This window comes from Herpailurus yagouaroundi, unplaced genomic scaffold, assembly GCF_014898765.1.
Source record: "Herpailurus yagouaroundi ecotype Mexico unplaced genomic scaffold, PumYag 428, whole genome shotgun sequence".
NCBI lineage: Eukaryota > Metazoa > Chordata > Mammalia > Carnivora > Felidae > Herpailurus > Herpailurus yagouaroundi.
Window position 1 is genome coordinate 2539059 of NW_024412645.1, and position 25474 is coordinate 2564532.

Below are 25474 nucleotides of genomic sequence, written 5' to 3' on the forward strand. Positions count from 1 at the left end.
ACCCCCATCCCAGGACTCTGATAACCCGGACTTGCGGGACCGTGGCTACATCTACTGGCGTCTGCTTTCCACGGACCCGGTGGCTGCCAAGGAAGTGGTTTTGGCTGAGAAGCCACTCATCTCCGAAGAGACGGACCTCATTGAGCCCACACTGCTGGATGAGCTCATCTGCTACATTGGCACACTGGCCTCCGTCTACCACAAGCCTCCCAGCGCCTTTGTGGAGGGGGGCCGGGGCGTTGTGCACAAGAGCCTGCCACCTCGCACCGCCTCGTGAGTGACGTGGGCCAGGCTCCAGGCTGAGCCTCCTTACCTGGTTTTCTGAGCCATTAGCACAAGCACTCGGGCTTGATGTAGTAACTCCCTGGCAAGACCTGAGTCTGAGGAAAATTCTAATCCTAGTGACTTTTTAATGAAAAAAAGTGCATGCCAGGTGTGGACTAAGTTACCTCATTTGACCGTTATAGTAGCTCTAAGACGTTACCCCATTTAACAGACGAGGACAATAGGCACGGAGAGCTTGAGGGCCTGTGCAGCATCCCACAGCCAGCACAGCTAGGCTCAGACCCAATTCTAATTCCAGAGCCCTGTTCTTCTCACCCTCCTCTGCCACCCCCTGGTGGTTGGTTTGGCCTGGGTGCCCAGGCTTCCAGGGCCAGCATCCAGTCTTTAAAGTGTGCTGAGTGGTGGAAGTACAGAGGGCCCCTCCCTTCGCTCACCCCCAGGAAGCTGGATCTCTTGGAGAGCCAAAAAGCTGGATCGGGCGTGGGAAGGGGGAAGAGGAGGGGGCACGTAGACAGTGCTTCTGGGACTGTGAGGAGACGGGTGCCCGTCCTAGGGGAGGATCCCGGAGCCTGGGACTCTGACTTCCCTGAGACAGCCCAACGCCCACCCCACTGAACCTCTCTCTCCTGTGTCCTCACAGGAGCGAGAGCACAGAGAGCCCCGAGACGGCCCCTGCCGGAGCACCCTCTGGTGAGCAGCCGGATGTCATCCCCACCCAGGGAGACCTGCTGGGCGACCTCCTCAACCTGGACCTTGGCCCCCCAGTGAGCGGTCCACCCCTGGCCACCTCCTCGGTGCAGATGGGAGCTGTGGATCTTCTTGGTGGAGGCCTTGACAGCCTGGTATGTCCTGGGGCCCCTTCTGGATGACACTGATAATGATCTTCAGATGAGCAGTCGTTGAAGGCCCTGTCTGTGCTATTCACGAACCAGGGGCCTCAGGCACCCCTGTCTGCAGAGGCAATGGTGTAGCTCCCTACTTACAGGGGAGGAAAACCAAGGCTTAAAGAGTTCAGCTGATCTTCCCTCCAAGAGTGCACAGTATGGGGCTTACACGGGCCTTAGCCCCTTGCTGAGCTACTGAGCCCCAAGAGACCTGGGGCCGGTAAAGCTGGAGAGGAGCCAGACCAGTGTCCATTTAGCCCCACACCCTGCTCTACTTCAGGGTAGCAGCCCAGCAGGCCTGGGAGGCCCAGGAGCAATCAGAGACAACCTTCCTCCCCTGTAGAAAGGGGGTGGTAAGACTGGACTAGGTATCTCCCTGGGACTTCTCCGGGCAGCTGGTAGAGCCAGGTAGAAGGGGTGGCAGAATCCCTGTCATTTGGCCATGTGTGGCTCAGGTCCCCAAGGCATCGCACGGGAAAGGGGAGGAAAGGTCATGGCACAGGAACTGAGTGGGGGGTGAAGCCCAGGCAGTAGTGCCCTTCACAGAGATGGTCTGGGCCCCCCTCTTATGCCTGGCACAGATGTCTTACTGTCTTGCCACAGACTCATCTCAGTGAAGCAGCAGTGACTAATCTTTTCCCTCTTTCCCTCTCTCTCTTGTCTGTCTCTGTCTTCTCTGCTGGCTTTTCTCTCTGCATGTGGCTGCCTGTTCTCTTCACCCTGCCTGCTTCCGCTTGGAGATGGGGGATGAGCCTGAAGGGGTACGGTTCAACCCTTGTGCCCCCAAGCCTTTGTCCCTGCTCTTCCTGAGTGCTGGCCCAGCGTCCCAAGGGGTGGTTGATGTCAAAGCCGTCCCTCCTCCTGCTGAGCCACGGCCTTGTATCCAGTGTCCCATCCTCACTACCCTAAGACAAACTTGCCTTGTCATCCCAAGGATCACCCACGCTCTCAGTTCCCACGGGCCCTCTGTGACGTCCTAGAGAGTGTGCTCCTGTCTGCTGAGCACAGCCTCACAGCAGTGGTCTCAGCGCTCCTTTTATCTGTGGGCTGCGTGTTAGTTTACAAGCGTCCCAGCCCTTTCCCAGAGGTCACCCCTAAGGTTGGAGGCTTGCAGGTCATGGGAGGGCACAGCCTCTCTTCTCCACCCACCTCACCCTGTCTTGTCTCTGAAAGAATTGCTGTGACAACAGCCCTACAGCCCCCTCCGCCCCGTCCCATTTTCTAAAGTGCCAGGTGGCTCCACTCATGCCTGGGCCCCTAATGTCCCCCACCTCTGATGCCCACCTCTGACCCCTTTCCCTTTCTTTCCAGATTGGGGGCCCCAACTTTGTGGCACCCCCAGCAGCAACAGTCCCAGCCAACCTAGGAGCATCCATGGGCAGTGGCCTGAGTGACCTCTTTGACCTGACCAGTGGTGTGGGCACGCTGTCAGGATCGTACGTGGCCCCCAAAGCGGTAAATACTGTGCCTCCTTCCATGGCAGGAGCAGAAAATTAAGACACTGGCTGATGTGTGGGTTCCTTAGATGGCCCGTTCATGGAATCGGCTCAGGCCAACAAGGATGGGCCCAAGGAGCAACAGTTTGCCAACACGATGCTGAGGGCAGCTAGGGGCTGTGGGAGCAGAGGGAAGAGATGCTAGGTGGGGCCTGGGGGCCTGGGAAGACCTCCCAGAGTGGGGTCACTGGAGCTCTGGCCTGTAGATCAAGTCTGAATTGGCCGGACACACAAGTGGAGAGACAGCTCTGAGGGGAGGTAACGGCCTGTGGAGGGGCCTGGAGGTGAGGGAGAGAGAGCTGGCAGAAGTCCTGGCTCGTCGGAGCAGCAGTTCTCAGTGCTGCCCCACCCAACACCCCTTATCAACGATAGACAGTGCCCGGTGTATCCTTTATTTCCTGTGTTTAAAGGAGATGCGTGGACTGTGCAACCTACTTATGTGTATCATTTCAGACTTAGTAAGATGCTGTCACTTCATAAAGGAGACATCCAGGGAGGAGTATCAAATTATATATTTCAGTGTCATAAAGGTTTGGGCCCACCCGCCCCGGAAGATCTGATGAAGTTGTCAGGTGTTTGTAGTTCGGGTGTTGTAAGCCTTGTGGCCAGTGGTGCCCTCAGTTTCTGAAGTGGTGACTGACTCCCACTAAAGGTTCAGTAAAACAACACGAGGAACAGGCTTTCTTTGATTTTCACCACAGTTAGGATTCCAGCAATCTGAGGGTATGTTGAAACTGTGCAAAACATACTCGAGGGATGGAGGACAATTGCTCGTCGAGGGGACTGTTGTCCTCCCAGCAGCATGTCTAGCATCCCTGACCCCAGCCCACTAAACGTGGTGCCTCCCTGCCATTGTGCCACCTGAAGATGCCCCATGCTACCTAAGGGCGGTGCTCCCCCAAGACTCCTGGCTACACTAGAGATTCGGGAGGGAAGAAACCGGCAAGGTCAGCAGCACCAGGCTGTGAGGGTTTCTCTCAGTCCTAGCGGTGGAGCTCTTAGAAGGTTCTAAGCAGAGATGAAACAGATTTGCACTTGAGAGAGATTGCTTTGGCTCCACTGTGTGTGGGGCGGGAGGCAGGTTGGAAGGGTTAGAACAGAAGCAGGTGCCCAGTGAGGAGACTGGTAGGAGTTGTATGCTGATGGTGGCCCGGACAAGGTGGGCACCTTTGAGGGTGGAGGCAAAAGGCTGCACTGGAGAGCTCGGGCGGTGGGACTGGCAGAATGTGGGGGTTGGTGGGGAGGAGAGGATGCTGGCTCAAGTGGTGGGGTGGGGGAGGTGCCATCTGCAGAGATGGGGGCGAGGGGAAGGAAGAAGAGCTGAGTTTGGGAGACAAGATCATGTGGGCCTGGCACTGAGGAGAGCGCAGTGCGGGCCAGGCCCCCAGCATCAAGGAAGCTGCCAGAGGGGACCGACATGGCCAGACTCCGGTTGGACACTGTGTCTGCCACTTCGTTCCCAGCCGGAGCCCCTCTCTCTCTTCCAAGGTTCCCTTCCCAGAGCAAGACGCCGCTGAGCTCCAGGGGCAAGGGGATATCTCTGCTGTGACTGGGGGGGACATGAGCCAGCACCTGCCCTGGCCTCACCAGGTGTGCTGGCTGTACCTGAGGTGGTGATAGCAGGATGTGGGCCCACGGAGCCCACGGCAGACAGGAAGTCTAGACAGAAAGTGCCAACAGCTGCACACTTCTGTGCCATGGACTGCGTGAGCATGGCACAGCCCCCACACCCCTAAATCTTGCCAGAAGCCTTATGGTGCTGTGATTCCTGTTCTGAGGTTGAGAAATCTGGGTGTTTTGCCTAAGGTCACACAGCCGGTAAGTGAGAGTCTGAAACTGATGCAGGGTGGTGGCACCAAAGCCTCTGTTCCTTATCCCTGCGTGATCATGCCCCGAAGTGTTTGCGAACATCCTGTGTGCCTGCCTCAGTGTCATAGGTTGGCAGAATCACTAATTGCTCCCCAGATTGGTTACCTCACTGCATGAGGCCTATGCATACATGTTAAAAACCCAGAGCAACGATGACTCCTGCAATCCTGTGGGTGCCAGGCCTTGCCAGGACTGCAGACCCGCCAGGAATATTAAGTCTGGAGCTGGCCTTCTGCTTGTGAGTTCATTTTACTGGATGCTGTCATTGCTTTTTCTTGGGTGTGCCAACAGTGAGTGCTAGAAGTAGGAAGTTAGAGGATCACCCGGTCAGAGGAATTCAGCGCAGGCTGCCTGCAAGAGGAGTCCTTGCAGCACAGGCAGGACTTTCCCCTTTATCTGAGACACAGGAGTTTCTGGGGTGTGGGTGTGTTCTGCCTTCAGAAGTAGTAGGTATGTCATCTACATTTTCCTAACAGCACTGTGACTACCTAGAATGGTTTGTCCCACGTGCATTCCCCCCCCCCCGCCCCGCCCCATGCACGTGGGGGTAAATCCATTTGCCAAAATTCCTGGTCAAGGGAATAAGGCTTTCTCTGCACAAGAACTTGAGTTCCTCAAGCATTTGGACCAGTGGGTGGTGATATTTCCTTGGGTCCTTCAGGAAATGCTGAAGATTAGTTCTGTGGTGGGCTAGACTCCATGAACCCACAGTGACCAAGAGAGACGAGGTCCCCACCCTCAGCAGTAAGTCCCAGTGACAGGCACTTCTGCAAGAACTGCGAAAGGGGGCCTGCTGGTGGGGGGTGGTGCAGGGCCCAGGGAAGCCACTGTGGGGGCATTCTCTGAGCTCTCTGCTTGCTGGATCTCAGCTGAGGCTAAAGCCCTGAAATTCTGCCCTCACACATTTGTCCCAGGGAAACAAAGGATGATCAGGTTAGCACGTGGGGTGGGGGTGGGAGTGCCTACAGAAGCACTTTCCAAATAGGGAACAATGTGGTGGGGGAGGGCAGAGGAGCAGGTGCAATCCAAGCCTGGCAGAGGGGACACCAGGCCATGGAAGCCATGGGGAGTGGAAGCCGTTGCAGGACTGGGAGGGTTTTTAAGGATACCATGGTCAAATTTGCATTTTTTTAAAGTTTTATTTATTTAGGTAATCTCTACACCACACATGGGGCTCAAACTCACAACCCCGAGATCGAGTTGCATGCTCCTCTGACTGAGCCAGCCAGGTGCCCCCAGATTCGCATTTTAAAAGATGACTTTAGGGGTACCTGGGTAGCTCAGCTGGTTGAGCGTCTGACTCTTGATTTTGACTCAGATCATGGTCCCAGGGTCATGGGATGGAGCCCTGTGTTCGGCTCCACACAGAGCTTGGAACCTGCTTCGGATTCTCTCTGTCTCCCTTTGCCCTGCTTGCTCTTACGCTCTCTGAATGAATGAGTGAATGAATGAATGAATGAATGAATAAAAATAAATAAAAGATGACTTGGCTGCTGTGAAGGGCGGGGAGAGAGGGACTGGGTCAGCCACGTGGGCTGCCGCCTTACCCAGTGGACTCTGGCTGGCTCAGATGCAGGAGTGCCTGCAGAGAGAAGTAGAGGCCCTGGCGGCAGATGGAGGAGGTGGGAGTGATAGGACCTGGGCCGTGTGACAGTGTTGTAGGGGTTGGGATCGGCTGAGGGTGGGGACCCAGACATCTCTGAAGTTCCTGGAATTGGCACCTTGAGAGATGGTGAGACATTTGCCCATGCAGGGCACCTTGGGGAAGCTCTCAAGGGGGCCTGGGTCTTTTGACCTCGGGGGGCCTGTGAGGCATCTGAGACAAAAACGTCCTGAAAGGCATTTTCACAGCCGTGGGTGACGCTTGTGGATGTCCTGCGTGGTTGGGGTTTTAATTCAAGCTGTCTCACTTTGCAAGCGCTGTGTGAATGCTGGTGCCACAGCAAGCTCTAGGCCAAGGATGTAAAGACAGAAAGCAGAGCCCTTCCCCTCAAAGAGCTGGCTGGGTCCAGGGGCGACAGACACACAGACTCACATTTATCCGTTAAAATGTCTTGGTGGTGGGAATGTAGGGAAGGAACCTAGGTGAGAGGCAGTGGCTCTTGAGCTGAGGCTCCCGTGCAGCCAGGCAGCAGAGGGCCTACCAGGCAAGAGGCCGTCTTAGGTGCTGTCCTTGGTCAGGCCAGTTTCTACAATTAAAAGGCCAGTCCTGCGGCGCCTGGGTGGCTCAGTCGGTTGAGTGTCTGACTCTGGATTTCAGCTCAGGTCATGATCTCACGGTTCATGAGATTGAGCCCTGCGTTAGGCTCTGCACTGACAGCACGGAGCATGCTTGGGATTCTCTCTCTCTCCCTCTCTCTGCCCCTCCTCTGCTTGTGTGCACATGCACACCTCTCTCTCTTTCTCTTTCTCTTAAAATAAATAAACTTAAAAAAAAAAAAAAAAAAAAGGCCAGCCCTGCCTTCTGCTAGGAAGAACAGACTGTGACAGCCAGGGAGGCCTCAGGCTCTGGCTGAGGCCCCAGATGCCCTTGGGCTCTTGATTCTACTTGGCTCTTCAGGAGGCTGGCAGGACCCACGTGTCTCATTACCTTCCTCAGTGCTACTGACTGAGTGTTCCTTCTTGGACCTCTGGAGACTGGTCAGCCCTTGGGCACACCAAACACCTCCCTACCCCAGGCTGCTCTGATACACAGCCACACTGAGGTGGTGCCCTCCATGGCCCATGCCGGATTGTTCCTCTCGTCCCAAGATCCACATGGTCACCGCCTAGTGGTAAAGGCAGGTGTGGTTGATCGGAGAGAGCGGGGGAGAGGGGGAAGGAGAAGAGGGGGCGGACCCTCCAGTGGGCTATTAAGTTTTAGCGCAGTGGCAAACATGAGCCTCGTCCCCGCTGTCTTCCCTGCAGGTGTGGCTCCCGGCCATGAAGGCCAAGGGGTTGGAGATCTCAGGTACCTTCACCCGCCAGGTGGGCTCCATCTCCATGGACCTGCAGCTGACCAACAAGGCTCTGCAGGTCATGACCGACTTTGCCATCCAGTTTAACCGCAACAGGTGAGCTCCCTGAGGCCGGTCTGTCGAGAGCCCGTGCTGGTGACTGTAGGCAGCGGCTGAGAGCTCTGAGGGGTCTGATGCCTCGTTTCTGGTGAAGACGGATATTCCTGCATCTCAGGCCAAAGCCCTCTAAAGCAGTGATTTTTTTTTTCTTCCCAGTGACCTCTTTACGTGGACCCCACAATGCCAAGCATAGGGGAGAGTGTCTCCCCTTATTTTAGCCTTCCTCCACTGCCCAAAGAGTGTTTTGCTGACAAAAACCCCCAGCTCCAAACTAGGAACTTGCCTTTGGCAAACACCCCACATAACAGGCGGTAGCCTCCTGTCCAGGCCTGAGTTGCTCTCATCTCAGGGCCCAGCTCTAAGAAGCCTGACGGGGGGTGGACCTTGCTGCCCCAGCCCCTTGTGGCACAGGATTAAACCATCAGACTGAGCCTTGGAGTGGTGGCTGCCCCGGGCTCTTCACCCCCACTGGGTCCCCTGCGCTGGAGGTTCCTGGGGAAGGTTTCCTCTCTGGCACCATGAGGGTCTTCACGGACCAGGCCCACTAGGCCAGGGCTCTCTAGGGGACCCAAGCAGCCTCTCCTGATGATTCTTCTTCCTGAGCAGCTCTAGTGATGAGCAAACTGAGCCTCTAAGAAGTTGACTGAAGGGGCTGCTTCCTCAGGGAGAGCCCTCAAGCCAGTGGGTCCTGACCCTCCATCAGCTCTGCTACTCACCCTCAGATGGCCCCAGAGGCCGTAGAAGCACTCAGGGTTCTAAGGGGTAGTCCCATTGCTTGCTCGTAACAGATATACAGCATGCTGACAACCTCCTGGGTAGCAGACCCTGTGCCGAGGGCTTTAGGAGTACATATTATCTTACTTTGAGCCCAGGGAAGTCCGTGCCATTATCCCCCTTTCAGTAGATAATGACACCTGGGCTCAAAATAGGTGGCTTGCCCAGGATCAGTGGGGGAGCTTCCAAGAAAGCCTGAAGCGCTGGGCCACCACAGGAGCCCATGGTTCTCCCACTGTGTCCCGGGCAGGCCTGATTGCCATCGTGGGCAAGTACAGGCCAGGTCAGGCAGCTCAAGCTCTGGGTCTCAGCTACTCACCCCATAGGGTCTGAACACAGGCCTGCCCCTCCCTGATTCTCCGTGTCCTGGAGGATGAGAGAATGTATACTTCTCACTGTTTTTATGAGGGTAGGAGTTGGTATAATATCAAATGTCCAGGTTGGGCACAGTGAGCTGTTGGTTCATGGTCATGTATCACACTCATGGGGATCCTCTTGATATACCCACGTGTTGCTTTACCAAGAAGCAGGGCTTTTCTGAATCTCTCCCTGGCCAGTTCTAAGCTAGACCGTGAAATCTGGCATCTTGCTTGGGGTGGTCACATCTGTCTTGGGAGATGGGGATTGCTAGCAGCTTATAGTCCAGGCCCCTGGTGTCAAATGGAGCTCCTCAAGGGCAGGACAGAGCAAGGCCATGTTCACCCAGGCCTACCCAGTGCCTAGGCCAGAGGAGCAGAGGAGTAGAATAGGCTTTAGGCCTGCAGCTGGCCTGGGCTCCTTCCTCCTGTCCACGTGGCCATTGAGGGTGGGGTCAGGAACTTATCCTTCTGTCCTGGGCCTAGAGCTGAGGTGAGGCCAGCTGACTAGAGAGGCCTCTTGCCAGCTACTGCCCTAGCTCTGGAGCCTGAGGAGCCCATACATCCCTCGTCAGCACCTGTTCCCCCTGCCATTCCCGCGGGGGCTTCTCTTTCCCCAGCTTCGGCCTGGCCCCTGCCGCCCCCCTCCAGATCCACGCACCACTCAGCCCCAACCAGACTGTGGAAATCTCTCTGCCTCTCAACACGGTGGGCTCGGTCATGAAGATGGAGCCTCTGAACAACCTCCAGGTGTGTTCCAGACAGGGCCAAGCACCCCCGTCCTCACCTGCCCACTCACTGCAGGGAAGGAGCCCGGTGGAGAGTTCTGGGGTCTGGGGGTCTGGCCTTTGTTGGCAAAAGGGTGTGTCTATGGAGTTGTGCCCTTAGCTGAAGATCTGGCAGGGGAAGCCTAATCCGAGAGAATGTGGTTACCAGGGAAGGGATGTGAGGGAACCTGCTCAGGGGGGAAGCACAGGGAACAGGCCTTTCCTGGGGCCTCAGAGGTAGTATTGGGCATCAGGGACCAATTAGGTGGCCTTGTTCCTAGGTGGCCGTAAAGAACAACATTGACGTCTTCTACTTCAGCACTTTGTACCCACTGCATATCCTCTTTGTGGAGGATGGGAAGATGGGTGAGTCCTGATGGTGCCCCCTGGAGTCCCTGGAATAGAACGATTGGGTTTGCCCCACAGTGAAGTCTGTGAGTCGCTGGCCTCTCTGCAGAGCCTAAGGCGAGGGTCACACCTCTTTCAAGGCCCGCTGGGTGTTGCCTAGCCATCTCTGTCCCGAGGTGGGGGCGGGCCACGCGGGAGCTTTCACTCCTGGGTTCTCCTGCTCTGCCCCTCGGCCATCCCCACGGCTCTCGAGGCCGCGAGCCAACACCGTGCCACACTTGATGTCTGTCTCCTGTGCCCTGGCTGAAACCCCTGAGAAGACTCATCCCCACCCCAGGAGGGCTCTCTGCCAGCTCAGAGCTGTGCAGACAACTTTGCCCACATCATCTCTCAGTCACCGCAGAAGCCCTGTGACACAGGCTGTGATTAACAAGCAGGCTGCTCGGGACCAGGAAGGAGCGCATGTGTGGATGCTGGGAAGGGGAGATTTAAGGCGCAGAGGTGGGAAGCCCAGGGCCTTTTGGAAGCGCACTGGCAGCCACCTTCACAGAGCTGAGGGTTTGTTCAGGGAAGCAGCAGGCGTGGTGGCAGAGCCAGTCCCTGTCTTCAGCTTCAGGTTGGCATCCCCGGCAGACCCACTTCCTGCTGGATGTCAATGAGCAGGGCCACAGGTTTATCGGGGTCCCATCTTCTACCCTGCCCCCCCATCCTCCAGACCGGCAGATGTTCCTGGCCACGTGGAAGGACATTCCCAATGAAAATGAAGCCCAGTTCCAGATCAGAGACTGCCCCCTCAACGCGGGTAGGACTTTGCACCCTCCTCCACCCTCCTGCCCATTGCACACTGCCCTGCACCCGTGCCCCCGGCCCTCACACCGCTGACTGGGGGCCCTTCTCGCTCTCAGAGGCTGTGAGCAGCAGGCTACAGAGCAGCAACATCTTCACTGTCGCCAAGAGGAACGTGGAGGGCCAGGACATGCTCTACCAGTCCCTGAAGCTGACCAACGGCATCTGGGTGCTGGCAGAGTTGCGTATCCAGCCAGGCAACCCCAGCTTCACGGTGAGGGTCCCCGCTCCTGCCCTGCCAGCCCCAGGGTGTCTGCCTCCATGTTCCGGGCAGCCTTTCCTGCCCTCGCTCCTTCCCAGACTAGGGGTCAGTTCTGATGGGGTGCGCTCTAGCCCAGCTAGGCTGGGGCCCCTTGGAACCTGGCACGAATGAGCATCAGAACTCTGACCCTAGCTCTGAACTCTGCTCATCAGGTTATCCAGTCAGACACCAAACTGTGTCACCAAACAGTGAGTTGGACTAGAAGGTTCTATAACATTGGCCCCTGTGAGGTGGCACAGTTGGCCCGAGGCCCACCTGACTGGGAAATGGCACTCCTGGGCCTGTACCCTGGCCCTCCTCCTACTCTTTCTTGCCTGAGGGCCCTCCTGGGAGGATGCTGATTCCCAGCATCTCGTCCTTCCTGGCCTTTGTGTCAGACCCCAGTCAGAACATGGCTTCCACGGAGTACATGGTCGTCGTGGAGGCCGTGCTGCTGTTCCAGGCCCCAGAGAGCTCCAGGCTTTGCTTCTCCCCCGGAACCAAAGTGTCTGGCAGGCGTGGCCCTCCAGACGTTGTTCCCAGGCCCCGCTGGCGGTGTTGGCACTGTGGTTGGGCGGGGGCCGCGGCATTGGCTTCGGTCATGGTAATTTCCGTCTCCCTATGTTTGGTTGCTGCATGCCCACCCTCCCTGCCGGTGCCCGTGGTGCAGGACTTGGAGGTTAGCAGATTGCTTTTCTCTTCCTCTTTCCCCTCATTCTCCCCAGCCATACCTTGCACAGCTCACATCCCGGCCTGGCTCCAGTGCACCCTGCCTCTCCTAGCCTTGCCTCACTCTGCTGCTCCCCAGAGCGGGGCAGACATGCATGCAGGCTGCAGGCAGAGGGCACCCCAAAGCTTCCCAACCAGGTGAACCCGATTGAGGAGCTGGTACCCCTACTTCCCCACACACGCAGTGTGCACAGAGTCCTCCAGAGAAGATTGGACCGCACGGGCCCACCACGGCTGGCTTCTGGAGCTCCATTTGCTCCTCCCTTTCCTAATCGCACCCTTTAGAAGCAGTGATTTTGGCAGAAGTGGTGGCGACACTCATTTCTCCTCTGCCTCTCCCTACTCTCCGGGCTCACGATGCGGCAAAACTTCCTGTGCAGGAAGCCAGGAAGAATCCCCGGTGCCTGCCCCCCAGTCTCTCTAAGCAGAGGCCTGCTCCCTCTCGGCCCCCTGCCTCCTCAGAGACCCCAGCCCTCCACAGGCTGTGAAAGGCCCCAGCAGCTCTGCGGGGTGGGGGCTGGGCACTCCCTGACAGCCTCCAGCTCATGATTCACGCTGCCTGCCAGCAGGGCCGTGGTGGCTGGGCTGACAGCAGGTGTGTGGGCTGCAAGTATATTTGGTCCACGCAGCAGCCACCCACTCCGCTTTACCACACATCTGCCCCAGCTGTGCTGCCCCCAGGCCACACGTGCACACCGCACTCTTCCATCTGGTTCTCCCCCTCTCTTCCCTCCCTGTGTTCCTTCCCAGCCCCAGAGAGGAGCCCGGAGAACTGAATGCTCCGTCCCCTGACCTCTCTTTCCCCCCCTGCAGCTGTCCCTGAAATGTCGAGCGCCAGAGGTGTCCCAACATGTGTACCAGGCCTATGAGACCATCCTCAAGAACTGAGGCCCCATCCAGTGCCCGTCCCAGCCTTCTGCCAGCCCCGTCGAGGAGCCCCCCGGGAGTGGCAGCACCTCCTCCCCGGAGAGGTCGAGCAAGGCTGCCCATGGAGTTCCCTGGTCCTGACCGCCGGGCCCACCTAGGTCCTCAGGGTGGGGCAGCATTCCACCTGGAGTGAAAGCTCGGGGACTCCCCTCTTCTGTTGCTGCTGACAGGGTCAGGTGAGGAGAGGACCAAAGAAAACAGAGCCAGAGGGGCCACAGAAGCTGATCGGCCAACCCAGGGTTCTCTTCCTTTTCCCCGGCTGGTGCCTGAAGGGCGAGTGTGTGGCTCCCTCCTCGGGGCTCTTGGTCCAGGAAGCCCCCTGCCCTTCAGTCTCTTTTGGGTCAGTGTTAGAGGTCTTCCCTGTTGCCCGCTCTCGTGCCAGGCTGCCCTGGTGTGTGTGGAAGGTTCTCTTGGTGGGCTGTGGGGAGCTCTTCTGTCGGGTCTAGGGCTCCCAGGGCCTACACCCCAACCCTCCCTCCTGCATCCACCCAGGCTGGGGCCCTGTGGTTGTGCCAGTTGGGCCACAGCCTCCTGAGCACTGACCCACATGGGCAAGACTGGGCAGAAACTTCCAGAGCCCCTGCCCAGACTCTTGCTCCCCTAGCAGTTGCACACACCCACTCACCCCACTCCCTCTCTTGCCCCTGAGGACGGTCACTGCCTACGATATAGTCCTTGGCGTCCCCTGTGTTCCTGAAGCAGAGACAGGGCTGAGAGATGGGGTACGTGGGTGAGCGCGGTGCTTCCTATCTGGGGTTTCTTTGGGGTTTCTCCTTAGTGTCTGCTGCCCTCCCCCTGGCCTCTCAAGTTTCAGTTGTGTCTGACAGACCATTAGGTTTTCCTGTACTGCTGTTTAATAATAAAGAAAGATTCTGCTTTTGGCAATCACGGACACTTTTTTCCCCCTCCACTAAATGTCAGAATTGAAAATTGGCTCCGCGTGGTTGAGGATGGTTTTCTGACCCCTGCAGTAACTATAATATACATAGAGAAGAGAATATATATATATATATATATATATATATATATATATATATATATTCATGTATGTAAAATGTATGTTGACTCTTATTTTCAAAAACAGAAAGTGAATAAAAATGATGACATCAAGCGTGTCCCTGGCCAGTGTGTCAGGTCCTGAGACTCTTCTGGGTGTGGTCCTGGGTCCAAGATCAAGGGCTCCAGCTGTGTGCCCAGCCCTTCCCCTGGCTCTCTGAGGACAGTGCCTTTTCCTCTACCCTGTCCTTAAAAACGGACCTCTGAGGCCTGCTCGTCTCCCTGGCACCTCTCCTGCCCTTGATCCTAACTCCACCCAGCCGTCTTGCCTTTTGATGTTGCCTGAGAAGGCTGATTTCTGTTCTGGTTTTCCTCAGCTCCCTGCCATCAGGAAGGCTCCCAGGAGCGGTGGGGAGGTGCTCTGATCAGGGGCAGCTGCGGGAGAGAGGGAACAGTCGGGTAGGCTAAGCGCCAGGCCTGTCTGGGCAGGCTCCTCCCCGCTCTGCGTCTGCGGCTGGCTGAGTGCGGGTACTAAGCGTGTGCCCACCCCAGCTACCACTAAGGACGTCCCCTGTGGCTCCAGTGCTGGCACTGGAGGGCAGCCAGACCCTGGGCAGAGCCCCAACAGCCAAAGCTGCCTGTGGTTCTCAGTGCCTGGTGGTCAGTGGGCCTTCGGCCTGCCACTGTGTGGGGAGCAGCCTGGGTGCCCTGACCCCATTTCAGCCCAGCCACTCCCTGCACTGCCTGCTTCTGACCCAGTGTTGCTTTCCTAGCTCTGGAGGGGCTGAAAGAACAGTGTCAGCAGGAGTACCTGGCTCTCACTGACCCACCTCTTAACCCCTGGGACTAAAAAGACTAGAGTGGCCAAATCCCTTGATTGCACAGTCCAGTTCTCAGTTTACCTGAAAGTCCCGGGCTCAGAAGGCCCTACACCAACACAGCTGTGGTACCCTCAGTTGTGGACTAGAGAAACAGGGTTTTGAGCCCTTGATGAGGCTTACCCTGGCTTGCTATGTCGCCTGCCACCCCTGATTGGCTGAGGTCATGGCTCCACACCTCTCTGCCACGGAGGGCAGACTAGAAGTGTAGGGTAGCTGTCCGCAGTGGGGTGATGATGGATGAGGAGGCCCAGGACTGAGTACTGGGGTGAGGAGGCAGAGCTGATGAGAAAGACTGGCCTGCTGGGACGGAGCACCTTGGACTGTCACTGGACACCGTGGGTCCTATATAAAGCTGTGGATGGGACCTTACCATGATTGTGCCTTTCCCCCAGTCACATGGCATCTGGCATGATGGGACCCAGCAGAGTCCACATTTGCAGGGAAAAACTGAGGCAGGGAGAGCATCTTCACCCCCAGTTCCCCAAGCCTGGGCCTTACCGCATCACTGCATCCAAAAAACAAGCAGCCAGGGCCACCACTGGGGCCCAGGCCTTTAGGAGAAGTGCTTTAGGGGATGGCCGGTCAGCCCCAGCTCTGTCCTTCAGAAGCCTCCCTGTTTCCCCTCATCTGAGTGAGGGCCCATCACGTGCTTTTTCACCCTCCTCAGGTGGCACTCCCTGGTCCTGATCTGCTCAGGCCTGCCCCCTCTCAGGGCCTGACACCTCTCGGGAGCCTTAGTGTCCTATAGAAGATTCTCAAGTGTTCTGGGCCTTCCCAGCCAGTTGAGGAGTTTGTCAACAACCAGTTATTTCTGGAGGGCCCAACAAATGCCCAGGGGCCAGATGGGCTCCCCTGTGTGCCAGACGCTGTGCTAAGTAAGGCCTGTGGGGGGACCTCATTTTACTTTTTTTTTTTCTCTTCAGCTAGTGGTTTGCTTTGTTTCTAGTTTTGTTTTTTGTTTTGGGTTTGTTTTTTGTTTTTTGTTTTTGTTTTTGTTTTTTCCCTATGGAGAGGGCTAGGTTCTGGACCATGGGAAAAGATAAGCCATACAAAATATCCCTCCCATCTTCCTCAGTTCTTAGTTTTTCTCCCTCAATGCAAACTTTGTTGCTAGATTGAGGTTTTCTTCCAGGAATATTCTGTGCATGTATACAAGCAAATCCGTGGAGATACTTACTAAACAAACGGCAGCACCTTCCAGACACTACCAGCCCTTTGCTTTCCTTACCTATCAGTGCAGACAGGCACACCTCAGAATTTCACGGGTGAACGGGCTGCCAGTAGCTGGGGCCTGCTGCTGGACATTCAGGCAATTTCCATCCTCTGTGAGTCCAAGCAACAGTGTGGTAAATCTCTGCCTACATACGTCCTCGCTCGTGGGCACAAATGGAGCTGTAGGATCTAGCTCCAGAATTGCTGGACCAGAGGGTGTAGCATTTTATATTTTAAAGTGTACTTCTTGTTTTGAGAAGGCAATGTATTCACATGACTCAAAATCCCAAAGGCAAAAAAAGAAGTGAAAAATCCTACTGCTCAATCCTCTTCCCAAAGGAATGCAGTGTTACCTTCCAAAGAGACTCAAAGAGGGGCGCCTGGGTGGCTCAGTTGGTTAAGCGTCTGACTTCAGCTTGGGTCACGACCTTATGGTTCGTGGGTTCGCGCCCCGCCTCGGGCTCTGTGCTGACAGCTAGGAGTCTGGACCCTGCTTCAGATTCTGTGTCTCCCTCTCTATCTCTGCTCCTCCCCTGCTCACACTCTGTCTCTTAAAAATGAGTAAACGTTAAAAAAAATTTTTTTAAAGAAATAAGAGAAACTCAAAGATGTCAAATACAGCCCCCCCCCCTTTTTTTTTACACAATGGGTAGCATGGAATACACCCCAGTCTGCACCATACTTAGATTTTGGAGACTTTTCCGTTATCAGCCCATTACAGAGAGGGTCCTCAAGCCTTTTTCTGAGGGCTGTATGCATTTCCATTGAACGGAGGTACCATCCTGAACCAATAGCCCAGCAATGCCCATTGAATTGTTTCTAGGGTATTGCTAATACAAGTGATACTGCAAAGAATATTCACTTTCACACATGGATAAATTCCTCAGGCACGAGTTTCTGGGTCAGAGGTAGGTGCGCTCATAATTTTGGTAGCTGTTGCTAAAAATTCTCCAACTTCCACTCCTGCCAGCCAGGAGTGACATGCCTGCGTCCCCCACCCCTGCACAAATGACCCCCACACTGATGGTGAAAAGTGCTCCCTTACTGTGTTTTCAATGTGCCTCTGTCTGTGTGCTTTCAAGCCATTTGTATGTCCTTTTCTGTGAGCTGCTTCATCCTATTTCTTGCCCATCTTTTTCTGTAGAGTCGTCCTCTTACTGATATGTCATTATTTCTTCCCATCTTGTTATTGCCTTTTTACTTTTCCATTCCGAAATGGTTTTCCTATGCTATCTTCCTTTAATTTCTTCTATACTTGCTTGATCTACTATTCGTCTGATATTCGTTTTGTGTATTTCAATCTTGCTCCATCTGGGCTTTATGTTTGGGACGAGGTAGGGATCCAACTCTCTCTTTTCCCAGATGGTTACCCAGTTGCCTGTATGCCATTCACTGAGCAATTCATCTTTTTCCCCACAGAGCTGAAATGTCATTTGTAACATGGACTACATTTCCATATGTATATGAGTGCTTTTCTGGACTCTGTTCTCTACCAGAGAATTGGTCTATTCATTGGCTACTGTGGGTTTTTTTTGTTTTTTTGTTAAAGTATCGTAACTTTGGGTCGCCTGGTTGGCTCAGTTGGTTAAGCGTCCGACTTCGGCTCAGGTCATGAACTCGTGGTTCATGGGTTCGAGTCCCCTGTTGGGCTCTGTGCTGACAGCTCAGAGCCTGGAGCCTGCTTCAGATTTTGTGTCTCCCTCTCTCTCTGCCCCTCCCCTGCTCATGTGCTGTCTCTCTCTCTCAAAAACAAAAACAAAAACAAAAACAAACCCAAAAACATTAAAATAACTAAATAAAGTATCATACCTTTGTATTTCCATAAATCACAGTACCATTTTATATTCCCCCTCTTTGTCCCAATTGAACTTTAGAACTAGTTTGTCTTTAAAAAAATCAATGGTATTGGGGCGCCTGGGTGGCTCGGTCGGTTGAGCATCCAACTTTGGCTCAGGTTCATGAGTTCGAGCTCATGGTTTGGCTCATGAGTCTGAGCCCTGCATCGGGTTCTGTGCTGAAAGCTCAGCCTGGAGCCTGCTTTGGATTCTGTGTCTCCCTCTCTCTCTGCCCCTCCCATGTTCATGCTCTGTCTCTCTCTGTCTCAAAAATAAATACACATTATTAAAAAAATCGGTGGTATTATTTTTATTTGGATCACACCAAATGTTTACATTACCTAAGAGAACAAAGAACTGATGTTCTTATAATGATGTCAATAATAACATTAATCTTTATATTCAAATAGAGAAGTTGATGCTTCTCCATCAGTTCATGCTTTCTTTTATGCCTCTGTAATATTTTGTTTAATATTTTTATTTTTAAAGACTTTTAAAAATTTATTTATTTTGAGAAGGAGAGAGAGCACAAGTGGGGAAGAAACAGAGAGAGAGAGGAAGAGAGAGAGAGAGAGAGAGAGAGAGAGAGAGAGGAGAATCCCAAGCAGGCTCCACATTGTCAGCACAGAGAACATTTTTATTTTTTACTAAAAATTTGTTTTCAATGTTTATTTCTGAGAGAGAGAGAGACAGAACACAAGTCGGAGAGGGGCAGAGAGAGAGGGAGACACAGAATCCGAAGCAGGCTCCAGGCTTTGAGCTGTGAGCACAGAGCCCGACACAGGCTTGAACTCATGAACCATGAGATCATGACCTAAGCCAAAGTCAGACGCTTAGCCAACTGAGCCACCCAGGTGCCCCGGAATATTTTTATTTTTAAGTAATCTCTATACCCAGTGTGGGTCCTGAACCCACAATCCCAAGATCAAGTGTTGCACGTTCCACTGACTGAGCCAGCCAGGGGCCCCATCTCTAATATTTTAAGTTTTATTCATTTTAAAAGTTTTTGTATGTACATTTATTTTATTCTTACAAAGATTCATGAATATTTTTTTTTTGGTTCCTTTTTGTAAATGGGCTCTTTTCCATTCCTTTTTTTTTTTTTTTTTTTTTGTTTTTTTGTTTGTTTATTTATTTTGAGAGAGAGCGCAAGTGGTGAAGGATCCCAAGCAGGCTCCACACTGCCAGCACAGAACCCAACACGGGGCTTGATCCCATGAACTGTGGATATGACCTGAGCTGAAGTCAGGCACTCAACTGACTGAGCCACCCAGGCACACCATCCATTCTCTCTCTCTCTTTCTTTCTGTGTGTGTGTGTGTGTGTGATGTGAATATACAATTTTTAAGCTAAACTCCAGACTTTATTCAGATTTGACCAGCTTCCCCACTCATGTTCCTTGTTCTGATCCTGGGTCCCACATTCCATGTGATTGCTGTGTCTCCTCAGGCTCCTCTGGTCTGTGACAGTTTCTCAGACTTTGTTTTTTATCACCTTGACAATTGCAAGGAGTACTAGTTGGGTATAGTGTAGACTATCCCTCAGTTTGGGTTTGTTTGATGTCTTTCTTGTGGTTAGATTGGGGTTGTGGGTTTTTAGGAAGAAGACCAGAGAGTTGGCCTTCTCATCACATCGGATCAAGGGCACACACCATTGATAAGACTCTATCACTGTCACATTAGGCTGGATCACTTGGCCAAGGTGGTATTTCCACTTTCTCCATTGTGGAGTTACTCTCATCCTCTTTCCCTATTCTGTTCTTTAGAAGCAAAGTCACCAAGTGCAGCCTACACTCTGGAAGGATCATGGGGGCAGGGAGTAGTACGTCATTATTTGAAATTCTTCTGTAGGAAAGAATTTGTTTCTTCTCTTGTATTTATGTACTAATTCAGTCATTTATGTCAGTTTGGATTCATGGATATTTATTTTCCAATTTGGAATTAATCTAAAAGTACATTATTTATTTTGTTGTTTAAATTGGTCCAATTTGGCCACTGGGAGCTCTTTTGGGTACCCTCTGTTCTTTTGATATGCACCCATCCCTTTGTTTCTTTGCAACTTCCTTACTTTCCAGCATTACGTGATGCTCCAGGCTCATCTCGTATCAGTCCTGTCCCAACCCTAGCATCAGCCACTTCTCCAAGGAGCATGGTTCCTTTCATTGGTGAGTGGCCTTAGAAACCAAGATCTAGGTGCTGGGTGTGCTTATTTCTCCTGGGGTGACACTTCTAGGCCCTGTCAGCAGCGGAGCTAGGAAATATCTGTGCGTACTTACCCGTGTAGACACCCATGTCCCTCCACCGTGTTGTAACTAATAGCTGCTTTCATATAAAAATGAAATTGTTTTATATTTACAAGTCTTGTCCCTCCCCAACCTTACTAAAATTGTCTTGCTTTTAGACAAATTAAAATTGTCCGTTTTATCTCCTCTCATCCCACAACAACTTGTGTGAAGTCACGACCGTTGTTATCCCATTACAGAGAGGGAAACTGAGGCTTAGAGAGTTTAAGTAACTTGCACAGATAACACACTCCTGGAAAGAATCCTCAAACTCAAGAGGCCCGGAAGCCCTGCTCTGTGCTGCCCCCTGGTGTCCTGATGGCCTTCAAGAGGCTGACCGCTACACTCAATAGGTGGCATTATAATGATGACCAAGGACCCACTACACACCAAGCATCTGAGAGACAGGGGTACTCCCTCCCACCCCCCGCCATCCAGGGCTCCGGAAGCGAGTCACTGTTGGGACAAATGGAATCGTGCTGTCATTAACAAGACAGACCACATTCGTGGTCAGGGGCATGGTCCAGAGCAAATGCCCCTGGGAGCTGGATGCAGTCCAGGGTGCTTGACCCCAGGGAAGGACTGGTATCAGGCCAGTTGGGAAGAAGCCATGTGGGCACAGGTGGTAGGGAAGGGGGTTGCCCAGCGGGCTGGCACTGAGAGGCTGTGGGCTCAGAATTCTCCATCTGGTGCTTGCCCCTGCCCAGGGCCTCTCAACAGCCTCCCAGCCCACCCAACTTTCTGCAGCTTAACCCTTCAGGGCTCAGCTCAGGTGTGGCATGAAGCCCTTCCTGAGCCCCCAACCTCCATAGGCCAGTGTCTCCCCTCGGTCCTCTCAGCCCCCAGGCCTGAAGCAGCACAGTGCTCCTGTTTCTACCTGTCAGTACCTGGCTGCATGTGTGGCTCCTTCACAAGCCACAGAGGGCAGGCAGGAACCAGCTCGGCCACCTCAGGCCCAACACCAAGTCCTGAAGGAAAAGATGTATGGATGCTTGGTGACTGCTCTCTGGAGCACCACATGGAAGACTGGGAGGAGCCTGGGAGACGTGGTACAGCAGACAGCACCCTGGCTGCCTCTATTTCGGGGAAGGAGTGAAGGGACCGATGACGGAAACTTTGAAATTCACACCCCAGCCAGAGTTCTCTGGCTTGCTAGTCTTTGGGAAGCCTGGCACCTGGGCTACCCACTCCTGTCATAGCTCAGTGGCCACCGATGACAGCTGATTGTCTCCTGAAGGCCCTCTGGTCCCTGGGCCCAGATAAAATTGGGCTGCTCAGAAAGTCTGGTTCAACGGCCCAAACGTCCTTGGTTCCAGTGGCTTTGCTGTCACTTTCCTGCCAGGCAATCCCAGACAAACCACTGCATCCCATTGCTGGGCCTCAGTGAGCACATGGCTCTGGGGCAGGTGTGGCATATCACAGGCCTGTGCTAAATGGGGACTCCTGCTTAGGGGTGCTGATGCAGGAGTTTCCTAGGGAATGGGTCACCCCTGTGCAGTCTGCAGGGCTTTGTAGGAGCTCTAGGACATGCTCATCATTCCCAAACCATGCACTGAAAAACCACACTGGGATCCAGAAATCCATCCCCCACAAAACACACACACACACACACACACACACACACACACACACACACACACAGAGCCCTGTTTGCTGGTCCTGAAGAAGCCTTGCCCAGGAAGGCACTCTGACAGAGAGTGAAGCAAGGAAGGTTTTCTAGAGGAAGGACACCCAGAACTGGCTCCCAAGGGTGGGCTTGCTCCCAAAGAGCAAGAAGAGAGGGTGCTCCAGTCAGAGGTGTGGGTCCCACCAGGGCTTTAAGGAAGACCATCCTGATGTCAGCCACACACCCTGCTGAATGCCAAAAGGGAAGTGGGGCTTAGTTTATTAATGCTCAGCCTTGTTCCCCACAAGGAATTGAGGCAGCTCACAAAACCCAGAAGCTTGAAATGTCAGAAAATGAGTGGGATAGTTGGGTGAAGGGAAAGAATCATGGCAGGAAAGGAAGATGAAGCCAGGAGTCCCCACTCACTGGGCTTGAAGACCTAGAACACCTGCCAGAGGTAGTCACAAGTCACTCTGAGCTCCCTAGAGGCTGAGGAGAAGAGTGAAAGCAGACCCAGTTTCCCTATCTGACGTGGGAGGATGAAAACACAACCAGTGCTCTGGAGAAACATCTTCTGTTGCCATCACCTGCTTCCTGGAGGATGCACCCTCTCCTCATTTCAGGGCTGAGCTCCTCTCTCCTCCAGTTCCTTCAGGCTGGAGTGGGCTTATTGTCTCTGCTCCTACAATTCCTGGATCCCATGTGTTCTACTAAGGTAGGATTTTCCCCTTCCCTCTTCCTCTCCTCCCCCCCCTTCCAGTCCCAGCAAGCAGTAAGACTGGGAATATTTGTTGAAAAGATGGGTAAGTGAAAACTCTTGGCCAGTGCAGAAACACTGATGTCTGTACATTTCACCCAGTGCCTGGGCATCTATCTGGTCAGAGAAGTGGGAGCCCCTCCTCTGCAGGGAGGAGGCAAGCAGAGGCAGAGGATGGGGGGCTGGACCAACCCAAACTTTCCAGGCTGTGTTGGTTAAGGAGCTTCTCACCAGCTCCAGGGAGGTGGGAATTTGGGTTTTGAGTGAAGCTACAGGTGGAGGCTCAGGCAGAAAACTTGGCCTTAGCAGTGACAGAGGTGGTGTTGACCAATTTCTGGATCTTTCAGCCTTGTTGGGACAGGGATTTGGGGCTGAGCTGCTGTGACCCAGTGTGTACTGAGCTCAGCACACTCTGTTCAGCCCCACCTGGATGACGGCCATTTGATACATTGTTTAATGCTGGCCATTTACCCTTGTGTGTAGGACAAAGGCGGGAGGGTTCCCTAGAGGAGACCAACCACAAGGCTGTGGGTCAGGGGCCACCCACTGTCCCCCAACCTTGAAGAGTCCCCTCTCCAGCCTGTTTCCTTCTCTCAAACGGAGATAAGCAGAATAAGGCTGTAGGTTCAGTGATCACTAAGCAACAGCTTAGTAAAGGGCCCCGCACGTAGTAGGTTCTCAAGAAAGATGTTTGCCTGTGATGAATATGGAGCAGAGGGCCAGCGCAGTGCGCTGACTTGCCCAAGGTCACGCAGCTGGGGCCAGATCCGACCCCTGGAGGCCTGACTCCAGCGGGCTGGGTTTGTCTGGAGCCAGCTTGGGGGAGCGGTGCTTGGAGGAGCGGACGCGGACGTGGGCGGGAAGGGACTTCTATTTTGGAGCTGGTGAGAGGAGCGCGGGACGCGGAGGGGGCTGGGTCCCTCCCCGGGCTCCCTGCGCCCCAGTCACCTTCCCGCGACCCTTCCCGGGAGGGGCGTCCCGGGTGGGTAGAGGGGGAGGTAGGAGGGGCGGGCAGACGGTTACCTCATCTCCGCCTCCGGGAGGCTCCGCGCACCCGCTCGCTCGCGCCGCTGGCTGGGGAGGCGATTCAGGGCGCCGGAGCGACAGAAGGACGGAGGGACGGAGGCTCCGAGAGGCAGCGCTATCCTCGCGCCCCGCTCCGCTGCAGGACCCGCTGCAGGACCCGCCAGGAGGTCGGACCTCGGTGCTCCGACTGCGGGCGGAGCCCCCAGTCTCGCTGCGGATCGGAGGCGGCGGTGTCTGCGCGGCTCACGGCGGGGTCTGTTCTCTCCCGAGCTCCGGCACCTGCCGGAGCTGCTCGTGCGTCCTCCGTCGGCCTGCTCGACTATCTGTCTGCCCTCCCGCCGCCTGCTCCGTCCTCTGGCCTGGCCTCTCCGGGTCCCGGGTGTTCCGGGGGGCGATGAGGAGCGTGGGGTCGGGGCGCACGGGGCTGGGCACGCGGAGCGCACGGCGCGGCGCTGGCCCATGAGGCTTTCCAGCGCAGGGCGCGGCAGCGCGCGCGGGCCATGGGGGGCAGCCTGCGGGTGGCCGTGCTGGGCGCCCCTGGCGTGGGCAAGACGGCCATCATCCGCCAGTTCCTGTTCGGTGACTACCCGGAGCGCCACCGGCCCACGGACGGGCCACGCCTCTACCGGCCCGCGGTGCTGCTCGACGGCGCGGTCTACGACCTGAGCATCCGGGACGGCGACGGCGCTCCCCCGAGTCAGAACCCCGGGGGTCCAGAGGTAGCGGCTCGAAGGGCGGGCAGGGGCGTGTGACAGCGTGTGGGGGGTGGGGATGTGCTTGGTGCACAAGTGCATGTCCGCCTGTCCAGCCCGGGAATGCCCAACTGTGTTCATGGATTGAAGGATGAATGTGTCCTGGTGGTTTGTGTGTCTCTCCTTCTTGCCGGCCTGGAGTTGCCCAAGATCAGGCCAGGGGATTTTGAATCACACGTAAGTGCCTGTATATTTGTCTGCCTCCACTGGTGGGTCTGGATCAGTGCATGACAGAGCATGGTTGTGCCTTCCTGAGGGTGAGCATTGTATGTTTGGGACCTTAAGCAGAGCCTCGGTGGGGGAGAAAGGGGCCAGACACAGGGGTGTACTGTCAGGGGTGGGGGGAGTTGTCATTCTCTGCTCCCTTATTCCTGTGACTTGGTTGGAGCAAAGCCTCATTTCCTTAATTTATGCAAAGTCCAGGACAGACTTTGAATTCTTGGAGCTGGATGCCTGGGAGAGGTGAAGAGGAAAGAGCAAGTGGGATTAAGCAGGGCTTCCTGGAGGGGGGGAAGGGGGGGGAAGAGGGGGTGACAATTGGGCTGACCCTGGAATGATGAGTGAAGGTGGTTTTTTTTTTTTTTTTTTTTTTTTATGTTTATTTATCTTTGAGAGAGGGAGAGGAAGAATCCGAACCAGGCTCTAGGCTCTGAGCTGTCAGCACAGAGCCTGATGTGGGGCTTGAACCCACGAACCATGAGATCATGACCTGAGCCAAAGTGAGAGGCCTAACCAACAAAGCCACCCAGGTGCCCCTAATGAGTCAAGTCTTGATTAAAGGAAGTGGCAGAAGCCTTCCACGTGCAAAGAACAGGATGTGTTTAGGCGGGGAGGCCAGAATGTGCACAGCTGCCCATCATCAGTGATCTCTGAGGGCCTGGGGAACACGGAGCCGGGTGCTTTGGAATTAGTCCTAGAGGCAGCTGTAGTAACCAGGGAGGGAGTGAAGGGGCGTGACCCACGTTGAGCTTCGGAAAGCTGGTAGGAGGAAGATGAGGGGTGGGCTGAGAGGAGGCCGAGAGTGAAGGAGGGCTGGTAGCTGACGGGCTTCAGGCATGGGTAGGCATTTTTACCCTGGCAACTGTGAGGACAGTGGGGCCTAGAGAGTTCGGGGGAGATGGCGACGGCTGACGCCTGAGGATGAACTGTGGGTTTAGTGTCAAGTCCCTTCAGAGGGTCTGGGCGTGGGACAGTGAGAATAGGTCTCTGGCAAACTCCGGCCTCCCGCCCCAGGAGTGGCCGGACCCCAAGGACTGGAGCTTGCAGGACACGGACGCCTTCGTGCTGGTCTACGACATCTGCAGCCCGGACAGTTTCGACTACGTGAAGGCGCTGCGGCAGCGCATCTCAGAGACCAGGTAGGGACGCGGCCACAGGTGTCTGTGGGCGGAGGAGGGGAGTTTTTGCCAGTCTTGTTGGGCCTTTGCCAGAGGGTAGTGGGTAGGTTCTTTCCCAGTCCTGGCCGCGTGTCGGGCCTGCCAGCTATGCGGTCTTTGGGCCACATGGGTCTCGTGTTTCCCGGGGCGGCTCTCCGGCCACAGGAGTGTACA

At 54.8% G+C, this 25474-nt stretch overlaps 2 protein-coding genes and 1 non-coding gene across 14 annotated transcripts in view; all 3 read left to right on the forward strand.

Moving 5' to 3' along the window:
• The window catches only part of AP1B1 (adaptor related protein complex 1 subunit beta 1), an 86009-nt gene extending 72546 nt beyond the window's left edge, over positions 1 to 13463 (forward strand). For 5 of the 11 annotated variants that reach the window (XM_040463862.1, XM_040463869.1, XM_040463870.1 and 2 more), the window contains 11 exons: positions 14 to 273; positions 926 to 1127; positions 1910 to 1930; positions 2481 to 2624; positions 7442 to 7587; positions 9341 to 9470; positions 9769 to 9853; positions 10551 to 10637; positions 10741 to 10895; positions 11593 to 11601; positions 12465 to 13463. In XM_040463862.1, the coding sequence (XP_040319796.1) occupies positions 14 to 273; positions 926 to 1127; positions 1910 to 1930; positions 2481 to 2624; positions 7442 to 7587; positions 9341 to 9470; positions 9769 to 9853; positions 10551 to 10637; positions 10741 to 10895; positions 11593 to 11601; positions 12465 to 12539 (1314 nt within the window). In that variant the 3' untranslated portion in view covers positions 12540 to 13463. The remainder of the gene's footprint in view (positions 1 to 13; positions 274 to 925; positions 1128 to 1909; positions 1931 to 2480; positions 2625 to 7441; positions 7588 to 9340; positions 9471 to 9768; positions 9854 to 10550; positions 10638 to 10740; positions 10896 to 11592; positions 11602 to 12464) is intronic. The other 6 variants (XM_040463864.1, XM_040463871.1, XM_040463865.1 and 3 more) reach the window with 3 other exon arrangements.
• On the forward strand, positions 8156 to 8252 carry LOC121022696 (small nucleolar RNA SNORD125). The gene has a single exon (XR_005787062.1). It is a non-coding gene; the product is annotated as a small nucleolar RNA SNORD125 (small nucleolar RNA).
• Positions 13464 to 23038: 9575 nt separating the features above from the next.
• Positions 23039 to 25474, forward strand: part of RASL10A (RAS like family 10 member A) — a 3236-nt gene continuing 800 nt past the window's right edge. The window contains exons 1-3 of one of the 2 annotated variants that reach the window (XM_040463778.1): positions 23039 to 23891; positions 24066 to 24101; positions 25158 to 25282. In XM_040463778.1, the coding sequence (XP_040319712.1) occupies positions 23673 to 23891; positions 24066 to 24101; positions 25158 to 25282 (380 nt within the window). In that variant the 5' untranslated portion in view covers positions 23039 to 23672. The remainder of the gene's footprint in view (positions 23892 to 24065; positions 24102 to 25157; positions 25283 to 25474) is intronic. The other variant, XM_040463779.1, reaches the window with a different exon arrangement.